Source organism: Gouania willdenowi, chromosome 21, assembly GCF_900634775.1.
Source record: "Gouania willdenowi chromosome 21, fGouWil2.1, whole genome shotgun sequence".
NCBI lineage: Eukaryota > Metazoa > Chordata > Actinopteri > Blenniiformes > Gobiesocidae > Gouania > Gouania willdenowi.
In genome coordinates, this window is record NC_041064.1 from 1,161,619 (window position 1) to 1,181,075 (window position 19,457).

The 19,457-nt window shown below is 39.8% G+C and overlaps 2 protein-coding genes across 3 annotated transcripts; one reads left to right on the forward strand and one right to left on the reverse strand.

Annotated features, from left to right (window-relative positions):
* Window positions 1–1,496: 1,496 nt before the first annotated feature.
* Window positions 1,497–9,001, forward strand: coq10b (coenzyme Q10B). 2 transcript variants are annotated; one of them, XM_028436937.1, is made up of 5 exons: window positions 1,497–1,650; window positions 7,065–7,220; window positions 7,316–7,508; window positions 8,244–8,345; window positions 8,548–9,001. In XM_028436937.1, exons 1-5 carry the CDS (start codon window positions 1,565–1,567, stop codon window positions 8,707–8,709), a joined length of 699 nt encoding a protein of 232 aa, XP_028292738.1. In that variant the 5' UTR covers window positions 1,497–1,564; the 3' UTR covers window positions 8,710–9,001. The 2 variants fall into 2 exon arrangements, with proteins under 2 accessions (XP_028292738.1, XP_028292739.1); XM_028436938.1 differs by having other exon boundaries at window positions 7,316–7,487.
* A 5,320-nt stretch (window positions 9,002–14,321) lies between these two features.
* sgo2 (shugoshin 2) lies at window positions 14,322–19,457 on the reverse strand. The gene is made up of 9 exons (XM_028436549.1): window positions 19,314–19,457; window positions 18,438–18,536; window positions 18,182–18,357; window positions 17,846–17,914; window positions 17,691–17,749; window positions 17,567–17,634; window positions 15,536–17,491; window positions 14,568–14,679; window positions 14,322–14,487 (listed from the first exon to the last, which is right to left on the reverse strand). The coding sequence occupies exons 2-9, from the start codon at window positions 18,520–18,522 to the stop codon at window positions 14,337–14,339; spliced, it is 2,676 nt and encodes an 891-aa protein (XP_028292350.1). The 5' UTR covers window positions 18,523–18,536; window positions 19,314–19,457; the 3' UTR covers window positions 14,322–14,336.

Sequence of the window (19,457 nt, forward strand, 5' to 3'; positions counted from 1 at the left end):
GTTTTGTAAAGTAATTCTTTGCCGATTGATGATACAAATGTATTATTACCTATTCCATCATATTTTTGCTTTTTTTAATTAACTAAAATGTTTTTTTTAAAATCTAAATTGTTGGTTGAGATCATTCAATTACAAAATGTTAAAAAAAAAAGCGTTTTAGTTTGTTATCATTATGACCATACAGAATATATTCATATCAGTTTTTGTATCAGTCATAATAGTATTATAGTATCATCATCTTTATTAGCAGACATAGGAGTCCATATAAAACATGAACAAATACATAAAACTAGGATTAAAACAGTATAAAAATATCAGAAATAGAACAATCACAGACAAGTAAGATATCACCCTATTATTTCTCAAAGACACCCATACCAGTGCCTCCACAAGGATGACTGGTATTTTACAGCACTATGACTAGTAGCACTAATATTTTTTTATAATTGGCCTATTTTTCTAACCTTGATTTTTCTAAATAATTCCAACGTGTGAATTGCTCTTCAATTTCTTCCTTTGCGACTATTTTTAACGTTATTTATTGTATTTAAAGTAATGCAGTTGTTTGTATGGCTCAATTTAGATTTTTGCTAAATAATCCATTATAAATTGCAGATATTTAAAAATGAAGCCATGTCAAAAATATTTGAAACAACGTAAAATTTGTTTGATCTAAATGCGCAGTTAAAACATCCAAAATTATTTAAATTGTGTTTCTTGAGTGATCTCTAAATTCCTTTGATTTTTTTTTTTTTTTTTAGATTCATTTATTTTTTGTTTAATTCTCGATTGTCGTATTTGGTATATTTGTTAATTTGGCTGTCATTTATTGAATTAAAAAAAAATGTCTACCTATTCTAAAGTATATATGCACAACATACCTAATATAAAAGTGTCAACGAGCTTTAATTGTTGTACTTCAGGTGAATTTGCATATTAGCAAAGTATTTAGTTTCACCCGTGAGATTTAGATTTAACATTTAATATTTCACCGGTGCCCTGTCCAGGGTGTACCCCACCTTGCAGCGGCTATCCGTACACAATATACCGACATTCTATCCGTACGCAGCGCTCCTCTTTGGCCATTTTAGGTCACGTGACTAAGACTAAGACTAAACCTAACCGTAAACCAAACCCAAACCCCTAAAAATTGTTGCAATATAGGTTATAACCTAACCCGCTGTGTACTTCGGTAAACGTACCAATAGCACCATGGATTGTCCGTACGGCAACCGTACGAATAGACACTTTTGGAAAAAAATGTGGTTTGTTGGTAAATGTTGCTGTTTATTTTAGCATTCCTCCGCGAATATTATTAATTTGTGTATGTGTGTGCGTGTGTGAGTGAATGTGTGTACGTGTGTGCGTGTGTGTGTGTGTTAACCGGCTCTAACCGGGTTCAACATCTCGTGACTCTATGCGCGTGCTCGTTCGCGCTCACATAAATGTCAACGTAGAAGGTCACATGTCGTTAGTGGGCCAATGGGATCGCCCGCCAGCCACAGTGACGTTCCAGTGGGCGGGGCCTCGGGTCCAGCTGCGCTTCAGTTGAGAAGAAGGAAAAATGGCGAGAGGAGGCCGCAGTTTGAGGACCGTCACTGAGCTGTTTAAACAGCTCCACTACCGGGGAGGACAGGCACGGAGCGGCAGGTAAACACACCGGACACTATCACCACACCAAAGTACCACGGTTGTTTGCATTTTAATGTGTTACCGTGACGTTTTTAAGCTGTGATCGCCGGTTTAGTTTTAGGAAAGTTCAACAACAGTTTACTTGGAAACCTGTAACAAGAGAATGAAAGAGTAAAGGTGTTTACCTTTATTTCATAAGTTATTTAGTTAATGTGCTTTGTTTAGAAGAAGAAAAAAAACCAATGTTTTTCAAACATTTTTCAATATTAAGTATTTTCATCTCATTAAAAGTTATTTGCTTTGTCTTCGAGCTCAGAATTTATTTTAAAAACACTACAGCAGTTTTATTAAAGTATATTGTTTTTAGAAATGACTACTCAATAAAACATAAATATCTAGAGATGATAGACAGGATTAGTTCATGGGAATAGTTCATAATAAACTGTTAATTTATTATTAATAATTAGACCAATATTTACAACGAAACCGTTATTAATTACTATTTCCTTTTAATTATGTTTTAGTTGTTGATTGTAAAATGCATTGGAATTTTTGTTTTTGCTTTGTCTCCATTTGGTACAGTGTTGATTTTGTGCTGTATTTAGTTTGATCTAATAAATTACAGAAGTAATCCCCTTTTTCCGTTCTTATTATTCTTACTAAACTGTTTTTATAGGTTTTATACCTGACTTCTGATGTGAATGAATAATGGTTTTTGAAACGATTCATGCCTTTAATTTTATTATATTACTTCATACACACCTGTCCTAGTGTAAGAATTCAATTTTTTTTTTTTTTAAAGTATTTGTTATTGATTTAAAAAAAGATTTCTGATATTAGCTTTAATTAATTAGGTAAAATGTTTTGTTAGATGGAAATTATTGTAAATAAACCAAAACTTAGCCCTGAGTCAGAGAATTCCACAGCGATGGAAGGTATCTGTTTGATTACACAACACATTATTGTAATGGTTCATTGATACGTGTACGCATTCATTCTGTGTAATCCATCCCTAGGGAGTAAACATTAGGTCACGGGAAGCATTCGGGGTTCAAACCTGTAACCATTCACCTACAGCTCCACTTTTTAAAGGTTTTTCTCCCGTCCTTTGTTACAGACGTATACCGAATAGATCTGTTTGTGTCCTATGTTACAGACCTATCAGGAATAGATTCACATTAACGTGCAGTAGGGCTGGGCAATATATCATGATTTAAGATATATTGAGTTTTCTGTTTTGGTGATATAGAAGAGTTATATCTATATATATTTTGAACTTGTTTTTATTTATATAATCACACAGTAAGGCTGCACAATGAATCACATTTTTTTTTTTTTTTTGAACACTTTATTTAAAGATTTTTCAGTTTTCTACAAACAAACATATCAAGACTCAGGGCTTGTTCAAACTTATTTTTACAGAGATTTACACCACAATGCCAACCAGCAGCACATGAGCCCCCAACTTGTGAAAAGATATCCATAAAATTAAACACATACAATACAATAGGCTGCACAACCCAACCTCTCAATGATTGAATTTGACATTATACATCCCACTCAAGTTAAAGGCAAACCTTCAACATATGCAATGAAGGGCAACCATGTCTTATGATATTTATTTATTTATCCACATAAGATGTACCTTAGATAGTCAATTTGCAAAATGAATCAAATTTTAATCGTATTTTGGTTTCTACAATTAAATTAACCTGAACGTCTGCAATTTTTATGTTTAAAACGCAGCATCTGGGGCGGTGTGTAGCTCAGTGGGTTGAGCGCCCGCCCCATGTACTGAGGCTGTAGTTCCTCACCTGCAGCGGGTCCAGGTTCGATTCCCGGCCTGGGACCCTCTCCTGCGTGTCATTCCCTGCTCTCTCTCACCCCCTTCCTGTCAAGCAACTGTCATATAAAGGCCACTAGAGCCAAAAAAAAATCCTTTAAAAAAAAATAAATAAATAAAAAAATAAATAAAACGCAGCGTCTGATGGATTTAAAACTGGAGTTTTAGGTTTTTTTTAGGTGTGGCGCTCGTGTTGAACATGTGGACACGCCTCCATGAGTTTGCACTCTAAACTGTTCACATATTGTTTATTAAAAAGTAGTTAAAAAAATACGGACATATTCCCTAAAATTATAAATAATCGTGATTGAAATATTGCAGCTGTTTGTTAATAAATGTGGCTGTGTGGCATTTTGTATCAGCAAATTTGACCCAGAATTGTTTTTCTGGTCAGATTTTGAGTTAAAAAATATCGCGATTTATATTGTATATCGCCATTTTGAGAAAAAATATTGTGATATGAGTTTTGGTCCATATTGCCCAGCCCTAACGTGTTGCTGTGAACTGAAGGATTAAAAAATGTCTGCTCCACATGTTTGGGGCTTTTTCTCACAGTCTGGTTCATATTCCTGACAAACAGAAGGAAAGCTGATGATTATTGTGTAAAACAAAGAATTTACTTCATCTTTAACATCGTTACTGCCTGGTTTTCTGTTACTGACTTGATTTGTGAGCTGGTAATGAACAATGGGGTGTTTTTGGGCCAGTCATGCTGTGAAAGTGTGTGTCATAAGTGAATCTGGTTCACGGGGTCAGTTAGTCGACAGCACGGGGGAACTTTAGTCCCAAGTCCACCAACATTAGTGAAAAGTAGATCACCTGTAGCTAACACACACACACACACACACAGAGAGACAGTGAAAGTAGGTCAAAGAGTTGCTGACGTCATCAGGCTCAGGTATGTGCGCCCCCGGCTACACCACCATTATTTAATGTACAGACCATCAACATGTCTGATCAGTCACATGTCAAAGGAAAGGAAATGAGGACAAACATAAAAAGATGTGAAATGACAAGAACATGTTTCCTCTTTTCTTTAGATTCAGTTTTAGAAAGTTAAGAAGCAAAAAGATGAGATGATTTGGACAAATTGAGTTTCTCTCCCTTTCTACACATGTTTGAAGATCAGACAAACCTTTCATCTGTCTCACAGTGGGAACGTTTGGTTTGTCCAGAAGCAGAATAAAGGATTAGAGGTCGATCAAAATATGGACTTTTTTTCCAAGATTGGCCAAACAATATATATATATATATATATTTTCAATAGTGTATAAATAGCCTAAAATATATTAGTAGACATGTTTTTTAAAGAAAGTAAATGTTTATTGAATATTCTGACATTTTTTAAATATTCTAGTAGTCTTTGCTTTTCAAAAAAAGCACAACAAAGTTTATCATTTATATTAACCCTTCAAATAAAACAAAACAGACATTACAAAAAAACTGAAGTACATTAAAGGAGAAATATGATGAAAAAAATGACTTTCTAATGGTTTATCTACAGTGATAAACATCCTTTAGCCTCATTCAGAGGAACAAAGTGTATAAAGTTCTGTTTCCTCCCTTGTTATTACATATTTTATCAAAAGTCAGCTTTAAATGAGACAGTTTGGTGACGTCGCCTACCACGCCTCCTAGAATGTTAGCTCCTCCCTCTCCAACTGTCTAACAGATAAAACAACACTGTTTAATATATAATATATATTATACTTTATTACCATTGATGTAAATACAAACTGCACTACTGTGTGTGCGTGTGTGCGTGGTATTTAAAGCTCCTCAGTGCGTCACCATCGGCTTCAGCCAATCACAGGAGTCGACTCCAGTTTCAGCCTCGTGGGTTGCTGAAGGTTAGCCAGTGTTTTAACCCCCCCTGCCCCCCCACAGCTGACGGGTCAAATATGACACACTGTCTGTGATGTCACTGCTCAGCCTGACCCTTAACCAAGCCTTTGATTGGTAACTGATCAGATACATTGATCTTTAGGATGTTTGAGTGAATCAGCTGCTCAGTCTTTATCAGAGCTTTTAGTGTTTATTGACAAACAAACACAGACAGAAGGCGAGGCTTTGTTTTCATGCTAATGCTAATGCTGATGATTTTCAGGGTTTTTCCTCCTCCAGAAACTGCTCTAAATTCATTCCTCCTGACTTTTCAGTTTGTGAAGCTCGTCCTCAGGCCCTGTTTGCACAACGTTTTGCTTCTGTCTCTGGTTTTGTTTCCACAAAGTTCCACATTCACACGACAACGTTTTCTAAATGATCTCTGTTTACATGAGCCCAATGGAAACATTACAAACTAGTAGTCCAGCCCGTCAAAAGTATGTATTCATATAATGGGAGGAGCTTAAATAGAGTTGTCAATTATGGCCAAATGAGTATGTGTGTGGTGTTAATTTAGGGTATTTCAAATGATACAACTGATTAGCTGTCCGAGCATAGAAAACCACAGATAACTGGTCTATTTAAATATTTAAATACACCAGTTGTCAAAATATGTGTCCTCACTGTAGCTATGGAGGAAAGGTGTGACAGAGCAGGGTTACTATAGCAACAACACATCATCAGTAGGTAAAACTAACCTGTCTCACGATGGTCTAATATTTCAGCTAACGCATATTTTGACAACTAACCCTAAATATGCTGTAATCAACTCCAAATTGTTTAATCAAAGTGACCAATCAGAAAGGAGGAGCCATCTATGCAATGTCTGCCCCCAAAGTGCCAAAACTCAACATCACCGCACGCAAAGAGAGCAGAAAGTGGTCTATGTGCACGATGACAGTTTTTATGCACTTGGGTTTTTGGCACTAAATAGACACTATATATGTTAGATGTACATAGAGGTGTACATACTCTGTAGTGTTATAAAGGGCTTATTGGTGGGCAGTGTTGTGCTAGTTACTGAAAAAAGTAACTAGTTACCGTTACTAGTTACTTCATTAACAAAGTAACTCAGTTACTATTTTTATGACTTATTCTCATTGTATTTTATCCTCTATGGTTTATTATGTTGGAGAAGAAACATTATTGTCAAATAGTGTATTTGTTATTCTAAGTTGATTATTTATATTAGTTAAACATAAATGAATGTGCAAAGGAAAATGAATGATTATTTTTTAATTTCAACCATATAAATCTTCATTTATTAGTTATTTTTTACTGATTTTATGCTTTTGTTCATGTACAGTACTCTTATCATGCACCAAACAACACTATAAGTAATTAATAAGTATTTCTAACTTGTACAAATACATTGCAGTTCATAAAAATAATAATAATAAAACAAGGCTTCAGTATCGAGATATTACCCAGAACCGTGATACTTTGTCTGGTATATATCGTGGTTAATCATTTTGGTTTCGTGACAGCTAGTCAGCATTTATTTGTGCTAATAGAAACACTTTACATGATTTACCACAAAGGTTGGAACCCAACCTGAGGTATAACCATCAAAATGAAGCCAGAACCATCGGCACAGAGCGACACATGACACACTAATCACCTGACCTTCATTCACTCATGTTCCTCCCCAAAGCTTTACTCATCCTGTCAGTCCCTACTCAGGGTGAAATGTGTGTGTGTTCAGGTACCTGTCCTCCTGTGGGATCCTGATGACACATTCCCCTCCTCTGTTCACCACTGTCAGTCAGAGTCGCGTCGTGGCTCCGCCCACACGACACTTCTTCAACCTATCCAGCTCCTTCTCCAAACGAAAGGAATACTCAGAGCGACGCATCATAGGGTATGGACCGCTCTCTGCTAGCTTAGCCATTAGCTATATACAGCTTAACCAGGTGGACTCCTGCTGTGACCTTTGACCTGACTTCCTGTCCACAGGTACTCCATGCAGGAGATCTATGAGGTGGTGTCTGGGGTGGAGAACTACCGTCTGTTTGTTCCCTGGTGTAAGAAGTCTGATGTGATCTTTAAGAGGTCAGGTTTCTCTAAGGCTAAGCTAACCATCGGGTTCCCTCCTGTGGTGGAGAACTACACCTCCCTGGTGACCACGGTACGCCCCCACCTGGTCAAGGTACACACACGCACACACATGCACACACACGCACACACACACACACACACACACACACACACACACTCACACACACACACACACACACACGGGGTGTATTTGATCAAAGTGTTCTCAGTAGAACCAGACTTATGGTTTAAACCTGGTTCAGCTAAGCCGTCCATGACCACGCCCCCTTTTACCATTTCATCAAACTCTTCTCAGCTTCAATCTCTCCAGCTCCATGACAACAGACCATGGGAATCTTCTACAAACTGCTGCTAGTGGGAAAAACTCACTTCATTCTAATATTTAATAACAACTATTACAGTGCCCGTCTAAAGTATGTATTCATATAGTGGGAGGAGCTTAAGTAGAGTTGTCAATTATGGTCAAATGAGTATATGTTATAAGGTTGTATGTACATAGAGGTGTACATACTGTACTCTGTAGTGTTATAAAGGGTTTATTTGTGGGTGTAAAATAAAATAGTGTGTGTGATTTATCTGGTTTAATTCTATGAGACATGAACATAATAAATGTTTGTTTTTTTTTACTCATTTTTATATTTTTTTTGTTTGGTGTGTTTTTCTGTAATGTATGTTTTTTGAGTAATTTTGTTTTTGGAGCCTTTTTGTGTGTGTGTGTGTGTGTGTGTGTGTGTGTGTGTGTGTGTGTGTGTGTGTGTGTCTGGGTCGTCCAGAAGTTAAATAAAATTGTGATGATGATGTAATAAAATGTCTCGTTGTGTTCCAGGCAGCATGCTCAGAGGGGAAACTCTTCAACCATCTGGAGACGGTTTGGCGGTTCAGCCCCGGTTTGCCTGGGTACCCTCGAACCTGCACCGTGGACTTCGCTGTAAGTGGCTGTTAGCTTAGCGCTGTTAGCATCATCCTTTCACTACAGGGAAACCTAAACAAGGAGTTACTGGTTTATAATATGGATCTATTTTTATTAGATATCTAATGTAATAAAAGTAACCTGTAGATAGGACGTTTATTAGTGAATGTGTGTAATTAGCGAGCGATGCTAACACTCTGTAATGTTTGTTTCCTGTCAGATCTCGTTTGAGTTCCGCTCCCTGCTCCACTCTCAGCTCGCTCACGTCTTCTTTGATGAGGTGGTGAAACAGATGGTTTCAGCATTCGAGCGCCGCGCCGCTAAGGTCTACGGCGCCGAGACGGCCATTCCTCGAGAGCTCATGTTCCCCGAGGTGCACTAGACGTAGCCCACACACACACACACAGGGAGGAGGAGGAGGGGATCTGTAAACGCTGACACTGCTGGACAACAATCACACACACACAGTGGAACTCTCCTGTTACAACATCAGTTTGTCACCATGGAGACGTTTTTTTTTTATTCAAATCGGCTTCATTTCACGCCAGGACATTTAAAGTGCATTAAAGGAGCCATATCCATAGCAACGGTTTGTTAGCGGTCATAATGTTGTGGCTGTTTGTAAAATAAGATGTTATTTTATCAATAAATCCAATTTCACTTTGTACAAACTGTTACTTTGTCACTAAATGTCACTTTGTTACCAAGTAGGATCTTATTTTGTAGCAAAATAAGACGCACTTTTTGTACCAAGGTGTTACAAACTAACACGTTTTAATACGATTTCTTATTTAATATGAGTAACATCTCATTATACCATGTGAATCTTTTTTCAGGAACTTCCTGTTTCAAAGTAAGAGGTTATTTTGGAACAGGAAGTGACTGTTTTTCTAGAACAAGTCGTAGCTTTGTAGCAACAAAGATGTTATTTTGAAACTAAATATATTTATTTCAAAATAAGATGTTATTTTATGACAAGAATGCCTTAACAGTCATGTTGGCCTTAAAAAGTGAAGCTAATGTTGCTAACAGATGATCACGTTAGCGACGCGTTGCCAGATGCAGCCGATCAATCCCAAACAAACGCAGTTTAAAAAAACATCTGGGAACTCGTTAAGGGGTTGCCAGATGTGGCCGGTAACTACTGCCAATCAGGTGGTACAGCTGGTGTTGAAATGGGCGGAGCTTGTTACTCCCCATGTGTTGAATTTGAGTTGGTGAGGAGCTTTTATTTTGAAGAGTTAATGATTGATGATATTCTACGTTTTATTTTATTTTCTCTGGCTAAGTTTTGACTCCTTCCTCTAGATTTAAAGTTGTTTTATTGTGAAAGGTGAAAATGTATCTCACGTGGAAGTTTTTTTTTTTGTTTATTACAGAAAAAAACATTGGTTCAATTTTATTTGTGATTTCCTTTTAAAAACATTAACATTTTCTTCAGACGTTTAGTACTCAGTATATTAGTCTTAACATTAAAAAGCTACATTTTACAGTATTTATTTGCATAACTCATGCAGAGAAGTGTCCGTTCACGTTTCTTCTGCCTGAGTGCTGAGGAGCCAGGCATTGTGTTGAAATCTAAAGCTTTGTGTGTCTCTTATGGGTGTGGAAAAAGGACTCTACATGTAAATATTGTTGGTGTTTAATGAGTTAATAAATATGGACTGGTTGCATGATTCATAAAGTATTTTTGCTAAAAAAACAAACGTGTTTTTTCTTTCTCAACCTGCACCTCACACACTGACCACCAGAGGGCAGCAGTGGTTAGTTAATCATTAACCAGAAGAAAAGGGAGTTTAGTTCAAAAATCTAAAATAGATGAATCCACTAGTTTTCCTCAGACACATTTAGGGTCAGAGGTCAACAAAGAAGTAAACTGACTAGGTTTAAAGCTGTTACATAACAGGAGGGGGTTGACCTTTGACCTTTACAGCCTCATCAGACTGAAACACAGGAAAAGTTCACACACTTCCACAGGTTCACTGCTGTTCTGATCAAACTGGTGTCCATGTCATCTGATGACTGACACTAGTTCACATGATCACCACTTGATTTCCTACACTGGTTCAGAGCCGTTTAGAGAAAGTTGTTCAAAATTAACTAATAGTTCCAGGAAGTTATTGGCGGGCAATTCAAATCCATTGATTCAAGTGACATAACTGCATTGATTTACAATATTTATACAGTACACTGTCATATGCACACGTTAATTATTAATTAGTTAATAATGCATACGTTAATGGGTTTAGATATGCAGATATTAATAATATCCAATATGATTATTCAAAAATGCATCACAAACTGTCTACTCCGCTCTAGCTCTGTTGCGCTGCAACAGTTAAATGCTCACTTCCTGGAACGGAGATGTAACTGTCAGTTTCTGGAAAACAGACCAACTTTATTAAAACACCATGTGTGAACTGAACGTGTGTTCTCCAGGTGTCGTGTTGACCCATGAACGCATCGTTAGGATTCATAAAAATCCAGTGTCACTGATAAACATCCAGAAAAGTAAGAACTTTTAGTTCTGATTTCACTTTATTACAATAGTTCACTGTAAAATAATGCTCCTGGACTAATTAATGACTCTTCTTTAATTGATCATGTGACCTGTCATCAGTGACTGGCCTTTAGTAACTTAAGTTATTAACTAATTACATAAATAATAAGCAAATAAATAAACAACTACAACTTACTGGTAGTTACTAATTTAGTAATTAAAGTAAGTAAATTATGTAGAAAAATAAGCAACTAAATGTACAACTTACTAATTAAGTAACTAAGTAATCAACTAGGTACTGTAGGTAACTAAAATGGTAAATATATGGTAAGTATAGAACTACGTAATTAATTAAATAAGAAAGTAACTAAGGGGGTGTCGTGGTTTCCCCAGGTGGAGATGTGAACGATGAAAAAGATGTAGTGTGGAAAAAAGGGATCGTAGAAACTAGCATGCATAATAACACAAAGTTTATTAACACAAGCAGAATCAAAAGAACAGGGCTGAGGCAGAAGCCCTGTGAGAGCAGCCGAGGTCAGATTTACTCTGAAGAATCTTAGCCAAAAAAGGCCTATATGACTTGAGACCAATGGGAGGAGTCTAAGGCTTTAGCCTTAGAACAAAGAAAGAAAGCCACAAACTTTCACACCTCAACAAATGGAGGAAGAACCAACCTGGGAACAAGAAACTTTCAGGGTTCACAAATGAATCAACATCCAACAGTGGAGTTACAGAGATAACGGGCAGGGGGTCACAAATAAAGCCATCTGTTGACATCTTATACTCAGCTTGAAGTGAAGAGGTATATTGCATAGAATGAATAACACTTGTAGTTGACAATGGGTGATATGAATGAGAACATTCTGTTGGTTCTTGAATTATCTGAAGAGTGGCATTGAACAAACTATATTTGCAATCTAGATTTCTGCAAGAACCATTCCAATAATCCTTCATTTGTGACTTTTCAAACAAATACATATTCTTTGATCTCATTTTGAGGGGGAAACAAACAGCTGGTATTCTTCCAACATCCTGAGTCACCTTTGGGGGTGATAAAATCCCCTGGGCTCCGCATGGGTTCGGAGCCCAGAGTTTGAAAACTTAGCAAGTAAACATTGATTGATTGTTTAATGTAACAAAGAGGTGAGAACAGGAACGAACCTGTTCTTTGATCCTACTGTTCCTTTGCTTGGCCAGGAGGGGGAAAGTGTCCCCCCTTGGTCCACATTTACACTTCACAGAGAGAGAGACAACCTTCTGTCTCCCATGCTGAGGCTAGTATAGTATTTCAGCCAAAGTTTAATTTAGATGATTTAATTCCTATCACATGTGAAACAGTCAATACACCTCAGGGGTAACTTTGTTGTTCCTGTGGTGGAATGAGAAATAATGCTCCAGGACTAATTAATGACTCTTCTTTAATTGGTCATGTGATCAGTAAAGGATTGTGTTGTTATCTCACACTGATGAAGGTCTGTGATGATGATGATGATGATGGTCCAGGTGACGCCTCGCTACGTTCACACTGCTGTCGTATCAGCCTCTGACCTGAACCAGAGACGGACCAATCAGAGACAGAGTTGATGAATTCGTGTACCCTTCATAATTTGGTCTTTCAGTTTTAAAACTAAATCAAAATAACAAATTGTGGTTATTTTGTTTTACTGATTTAAAACCAAAACAGAAAAACCAAAAACCAGATAAGCTGTGTTTTTCTGTTTTAAAATTAAATGTGATATTTTGGAAGGTTTGCTCTGATACAGAGTCAGGATGTCCTGCACAGGGAGGCTGCTCTGCACACACCAATCAATCAATCAATAGATGTGTATTAATCTATTGATAAGAATGATGGACTGACAATGAGGAGTCCAGCAAAGGACGACAGGATCACAGCCTCTCTCTCCTCACGCCTCGGAGACGTGCACATGGATCTGTTGCCATAGAAACATCATAGCATCACACACACATTTGTTTTTTAATCATTGAGTTACATCCAATCAGAGCTTTGAATCACTGGTCACATGACCAAGTCAAAACCAAGCGTTAAATTGAACTATTCTACACTAACTCACCTACTTAGTTATTTACATTTACCTAGTTACTAACCAAATTAATTAGTTACTCACTAGTTGCTTATTTAGAAAATTACTAACATATTTCATTACTTAGTTACTAAAATAGTTACAATGGGGCAAAAAAGTATTTATTCAGCCACAAATTGTACAAGAACTCCCACTTAAAAAGATGAGAGGCCTGTAATTTTCATCATAGGTATAATTCAACTATGAGAGACAAATGAGAAAAAAAATCCAGAAAATCACATTGTAGGATTTTTAATGAATTTATTTGCAAATTATGGTGGAAAATATGTATTTGGTCAATAACAAAAGTTAATCTCAATACTTTATAATGTACCCTTTGATGACAATGACAGAGGTCAGATGTTTTCTGTCAGTCTTCACACACTGTTGCTGGTGTGTTGGTCCATTCCTCCATGCAGATCTCCTCTAGAGCAGTGATGTTTTGGGGCTGTTGCTAGGCAACACGGACTTCCAGATGGAGGGAGATTATCAGTGTCTTGTATGTCTTCCATTTTCTAATAATTGCTCCCACAGTTGATTTCTTCACACCAAGCTGTTTACCTATTGTAGACTCACTCTACCCAGCCTGGTGCAGGTCTACAGTTTAGTTCCTGGTGTCCTTTGACAGCTCTTTGGTCTTGGCCATAGTGGAGTTTGGAGTGTGACTGTTTGAGGTTGTGGACAGGTGTGTTTTATACTGATAACCAGTTCAAACAGGTTCCATTAATACAGGTAACGAGTGGAGGAGGAGCCTCTTAAAGAAGAAGTTACAGGTCTGTGAGAGACACAAATCTGGCTTGTTTGTAGTAAAAGTTCATCATGATGAATGTAAAAGAACATCCTTTATCAGCTCAGGGGCCACATGTGGCCCTCGGTCTAATGTTGTGCAATAAAAGCACAAAATGACTGACATATACACAACAAAATATAATAAAGGACTATGAAAACACACAAAAATAAAAACACACAAAACAAAAATAGAGTTAAATAAAAATATACTGAACAACAAAAATGCATTAAATGACAAAATAAAATTCAAAACATGACAGAAAATACAAAAAATGACAGTAATCTAATGTTAAAGAAGACAGACTCACTGATCACATCTCCGTTAACACTGAATTATTCAGTTTGTCTGATGAGAAACCAACAGGTTGTAATATATCACTTCACCACCAGGGGTCACTGTGAGCCCCACACAGCCTGTGGACACTTAACAGGATTCAAACTAAATAAAGTCAGAATTATGAAAACACTGAGTGTGTGAGTGGAGATAAAACAAAGAAATAAAGCCATATTGAAGCAAAGGAGGATTTATTTAAGATTGAAACACTGTTAGCTTTAGGTTCACACGCTCAACAGGTTTAAACATTTAAACAAAGTGTTGGTAGAACCTGAAACCAGAAAAGTTACCAAAGTAAAACAACTTTAATTCATAAAAACACTAAAACAGTCTTCTGTATTAGATGCAGCCGTAAGTCCCGCCCCTTTCTTCTGACGCTTCTTCTTCTTTGCGTCTCTGAACTGTGGCGAGCTGAGGAAGGTGGTCTCAGTGAACTTATCTCCACGACGCATTTTACTGTGAAAGGACAACGGGATAAGTTAGCGTGGCTAACTGCTGGTGCCCCCTGCTGGGGGCACTGAGCAGGTGTAACTCACCTGTTGAGCGTGGGCTCTCTGTAACTGACCACGGCATGACGACGGCGGCCACGCCCCCCCACCTCCCCCTCAGGGGTTGTTAGCGTGTTGGTTAGCGAGGTTAGCACGCGCCCTGCAGACAGACACACACACGTCTCATATATCAATAAATATTTACACTGGATCTGCTCAATCTGGTGTCTGTGTTACCTGGTGACTGACTAATGAACACTGTCACCAGCTGATCTAAAACACACACAGAGCCCCTACCATTGAGTATTGACTAGTTTACAGTAGCTGAGCTCTGTGTGTGGACGTTATTGATCATTGTGATTAATACAGAAGTACCTTTAAAACATCGTTACCATGGTGATTTATCAAAGCTTCTAAATAATGAGTTTAGAACTTCCTCTTCCTGTTAGGGCTGTACATGACCCTGACGATACGATATAACCCGATACTAAACAATACAATAACCATTGCAATAATCAGTAATTACTAATTTCACCTTTACAAGTACAAAATGGTATGAAATACAATATATTTCATTTTTTAAGACGTGAGAATGAGTGAAAGGTAACGAACTGTAATCAAGCACCAATATGAAAAACAAGTGGAATGTTTATCAAACTGTCAAATCACATCTTTTAAAAAATGAATTAAACTTCTACAACAGATTCTGTTAAGTTCTTAAATTCTTTTTAAAAAAAGTAACTGCATACATCTATTAAAGTGTCCAGTAAGTTTTATGAAAATAAAGTTCAATCAACTTCATGGAGCGGGCGTTTACGTGCTATGCTAATGTTAGCGCAATTAAATGGTTTTTTCGTTAAAAAACGTAGACATCAGACATTTTTTAGATCAATACAGTTATAGGGTGGTGAAATATTGCGATATATCGCCGAATCATTTTTCTTGCACCCTCACTTCCTGCCTCAGCTGTAAGCAGGAAGTGAACCAGGCTGTGATTGGACGAGAGAATACTCCACCTAGGGAGGCGTTGACCACGTGCTGAGTCGTCCTCCAGTTTAATGTTTGTCTGTGGGGCGTAGCCGTGCTGACTCCTCCTTCTTCTCGGTGGGGCGTAGCCGTGCTGACTCCTCCTCCCTCTCTGTGGGGCGTGGCCGTGCTGACTCCTCCTCCCTCTCTGTGGGGCGTAGCCATGCTTACTCCTCCTCCCTCTCTGTGGGGCGTGGCCGTGCTGACTCCTCCCTCCTCGCTCTGATTGGGTGTCAGACCTTGGTGAAACTCAAAGGTCTCCCTCAGGGTTCTGCTCCTCAGGGGTGGGCTGAAGGTCCTCCTGCACAGAGGTTTGGGTTTGTCGGACTCAGGGGGCGTGGCTTGTTTCCCCTCAGGAGGAGGCGGAGCTCCACAGGTGTCCAACTGTTCCTCCAGGTTGGTGATGGGGTGAGATGAAGGTTCCATGTTGGAGTCTTTGTTGAGACCTTTTTTCTTGGTCCTCCTCTGTGGTGGCTCCGCCCTTTTCTGGGCCCTCACTTCCTCACTGACGTCAGATTGCGAAGACTTCATGTGGAGATGATCAGGAGGAGGAGGCGGAGCTCCACAGGCTTCCTTCCTGTTGGTGTTGGAGGACGATGAAGGTTCTTTTTTATCTTTGGAGCTTTTCATGGTTCCCTTCTTCTTCTTGGTCTTCTTCTCCACACTCCTCCTGTCCAACAGTCCAGGTTCTTCTTGTGGTTGCTCAGCTTGGAGGTTCTCATCCTTCCTCCATCTCTGTGTTTCCCCGTGTGGCGTCACCACTGAAGCTCCTCCCACCCACGGCGGCGGCTCATCCATCAACATCTCAAAGTCACAGTGCTCCTTGCTTTGATCAGGGGTTGGAATTTGGTAGAACACAAAGGTGTCCCTCAGGTTTCTGCTCCTCAGAGGGGGGCTGAAGGCGTGGCCGACGTCAGACTCAGGGGGCGTGGCTCGATTCCCCTCAGGAGGTGCAGGAGAAGCTCCACAGGTGTCGTCGGTGTTGGGGTGAAATGAAGGTTCCACATTGGAGTCTTTAGCGAGTCCTTTCTTCTTCTTGGTCTTCTTGGTAGAGCGTCCTGGTTCTTCTCTTCTGGCTCTCTTCTGTTTCTGAGTCTGGGGTCCTGAGGCAGGTTCTGGGGCGGGTCCTGGGGCGGTGTCCTGGGTCAGAACTTCCTCCTGAAGGTCGGGGGTCACAAACTGTTCCTCAGAGGCCTCCCAGGACCTCTTCCCACTGCTCTGAGCGTCCACCCTGGCGTTGGGTGGCTCCTCTGAAGGTGAATCCTCCTGGGGGACCTGGTCACTGGAGCTGATGAGTGCCACCACGAAGGTGCTCCTGCAGCGAGACTTGCCACTCCCTCTGGAACAGGTCACAGCTCTGGTGGGCTGGGGGCGGTCCTCTGGGCCCAGCAAGTCTGGGTCCGGGATGGAGACCAGGGTATTCCTGGGCCGACTCCTGGACTTCCTGCAGGTGATGCTGGTCCTCTGAGGGTCTTTGAAGTAGTCATCCAGGTCCAGGTCTGCTGTGGGGAGGGCTCTCTGCTCCGGGGGTCTCAGTTTGGGGATACGTGACAGAGCGGTTCTCATGAAGCGAGCTTTGGGGGCGGAGCTTTCAGGTTTCTCCTCCTGGTCCATGTGAGACAAAGCAGGTCCAGTCCCTGAGCTGGTCCTGGTCTCATTCTGAATCTTCTTCTCCTGTCGTCTGGCTATGGTATCCACGGTAACAATGTCCACATCGCTGCATACCGTCATCTCCATGCTGCTGTTCAGCAGCACCGTCTTCTCTGGCCTGCTGCCCTGAGGGGGCGGAGCTTCATCGGTGGAGGCTGCAGGAGGACACACCTCCTGACGGCTCTGAGGGACCAGAATGGGCTGAGACAGGGCTGCTGAGAACCGCTCCACCTCCTCCCTCAGACTGATGGACGGACGAGACGGTCCCACCTCCTCAGAGCACCGTTGATCTGCAGCTGAGGAACACGTTAGAGATGCTCAATCAGTAGCAGAATGAGGAGGAGGAGGAGAAGAAAAAGAACAAGGTTTACCATCACAGACGAGCTGCTCTCTGACGTTCATCACTGAGGTTCTGATGGAACCACGAGACTCTGGAATCCTGGAAAAGATTCAGAGTCAGAGAAGAACAAAGACCACACTTCAAAGATCTCTCACCTTCCTGGTGCTGGACTGTCCTCATGCTGACCTGATGAGGTCCTGTTGTCCTCTGAGCTCTGAGAACATGAGGAGAACATGAGTCAGAGTCCTGTGTTTTTATGAATAAATGTGTAAAGGAACCAGAGATGTAGAAGGTGATGTGTGGTCCTCACAGTGAGCAGGTCTGTGGCTGAGCTCAGCTGCTCCATGGTGTCCCTCTGCAGGTTCTTCAGGATCATCAGCTGAGGAACATTGGACACATGTGTTACACACAGGAGGGCAGACCTCCAGAACAGGAAACTACTGATCAATAATTATAGACTACCAATCGTTTTAAAGATGTCTGTAGTTTGGTCATCGCTTTGTTCAGTACTGTTGTTGTTTTGTGCATTTTTAAAGTCTTTTTGTATGTTTTTGTTGTGGCCTTTGTGTATTATTTGTAGTTTTGTGAGTTTTTGTCTGACTTTTGTCTATTTTTGTCCTACGTTTGTGTGTTTTTGTTGTCGTACCAGCCTGCGGTGTTTGTAGTTCCTGGAGGCGAGCTGGAAGCAGAGCGCCTCCACCTCTTTCTGCATCAGCCACACCTTCTTCTCCAGCTGACGGTTCCGGTCCTTCTGGGCCTCCAGGGCCAGGGCCAGGGCCCTGTTGTTGGTCTGTAGGGAGACCTTGAAGAAGGATGAGGTGTCTGCAGACGGAGGAAAGGTCACATAGTGAGGAGAAGAAGAAGCTCCTGTAGAACGCTCTGACCGTGCTGCACACACTCACTGAGGATCTTGTTCCTGATCTTGTTGGCAGCGGTCGACGCCTTCTTAGACGCCTTCAGAGGGTTCATCTCTCTCAGGAAGAACATCGTCTTCTTCACACCTGAAACAAGACCTGGATCTGCATCACTGGAGCTCAACTACACACCTCACCTCATAATTTATGCAATTGTTACATTTTCATTTAATTTCATAGAAAATAATCATCTGCATGTTTTACGAGCTACTAACAAACAGCTTTTAACTAATCATATAACAGTTAACGCTTGAAAAATGTAACAATTGTTTTATATTTTATGAAAATCCACCTTGTGTTTTTAAATATATCACATCATGAATATCATACACCAAATCTGCACCACTTAAAAACACGTGTTTTTAATTAATTTTTATTAGAAGTATTATGTGGAATACTTATTTTATGCAGCTAACTTTCTCTACATAATCTTTTCATTTATTTCTTTTGAGTTCTTTCTGGATTTTTGCAAGTTGGATGAAACAAAATTTCTTTCACAACAAATGTTGAAAATGTAATGACAAATAAAATCTACTAAATAAAAAGAAAACATTTCATCTATCTCTAAAAGCATGGACTCTTATTCTGAATTAAAGATCCATGTAAACCATCCATTTCTTAACCTCCCACTTTTCTATAGACATACTTCCAACTGCACTAGTATAATCAATTCTACATATCAGGCGCTTAAAGTTACTAAAATACCTTCCATGTTAATGTAACCTATTATTTTATCTACTGTTTCCATGGAAACCTGTCACCCTCCACGGTCACAGAATCGGACGGGTCACGGATTTCACCACAACACCAACTCGTTTCTCCAACGTCGACTCACACCGACCGTGATTAACGAATTAAACTTACCGGAACTTCACAGCAGCCGCATTTATCTCCGCTTTAAAAACACCAACTCTCGGTACAAACCGCGGCCTACGAGATAAACTGGTTAAATGATTTAAACTAGTCTGTTTAGCGGCAGTAATCAAACGCCGTTTAGATTTAAACGGA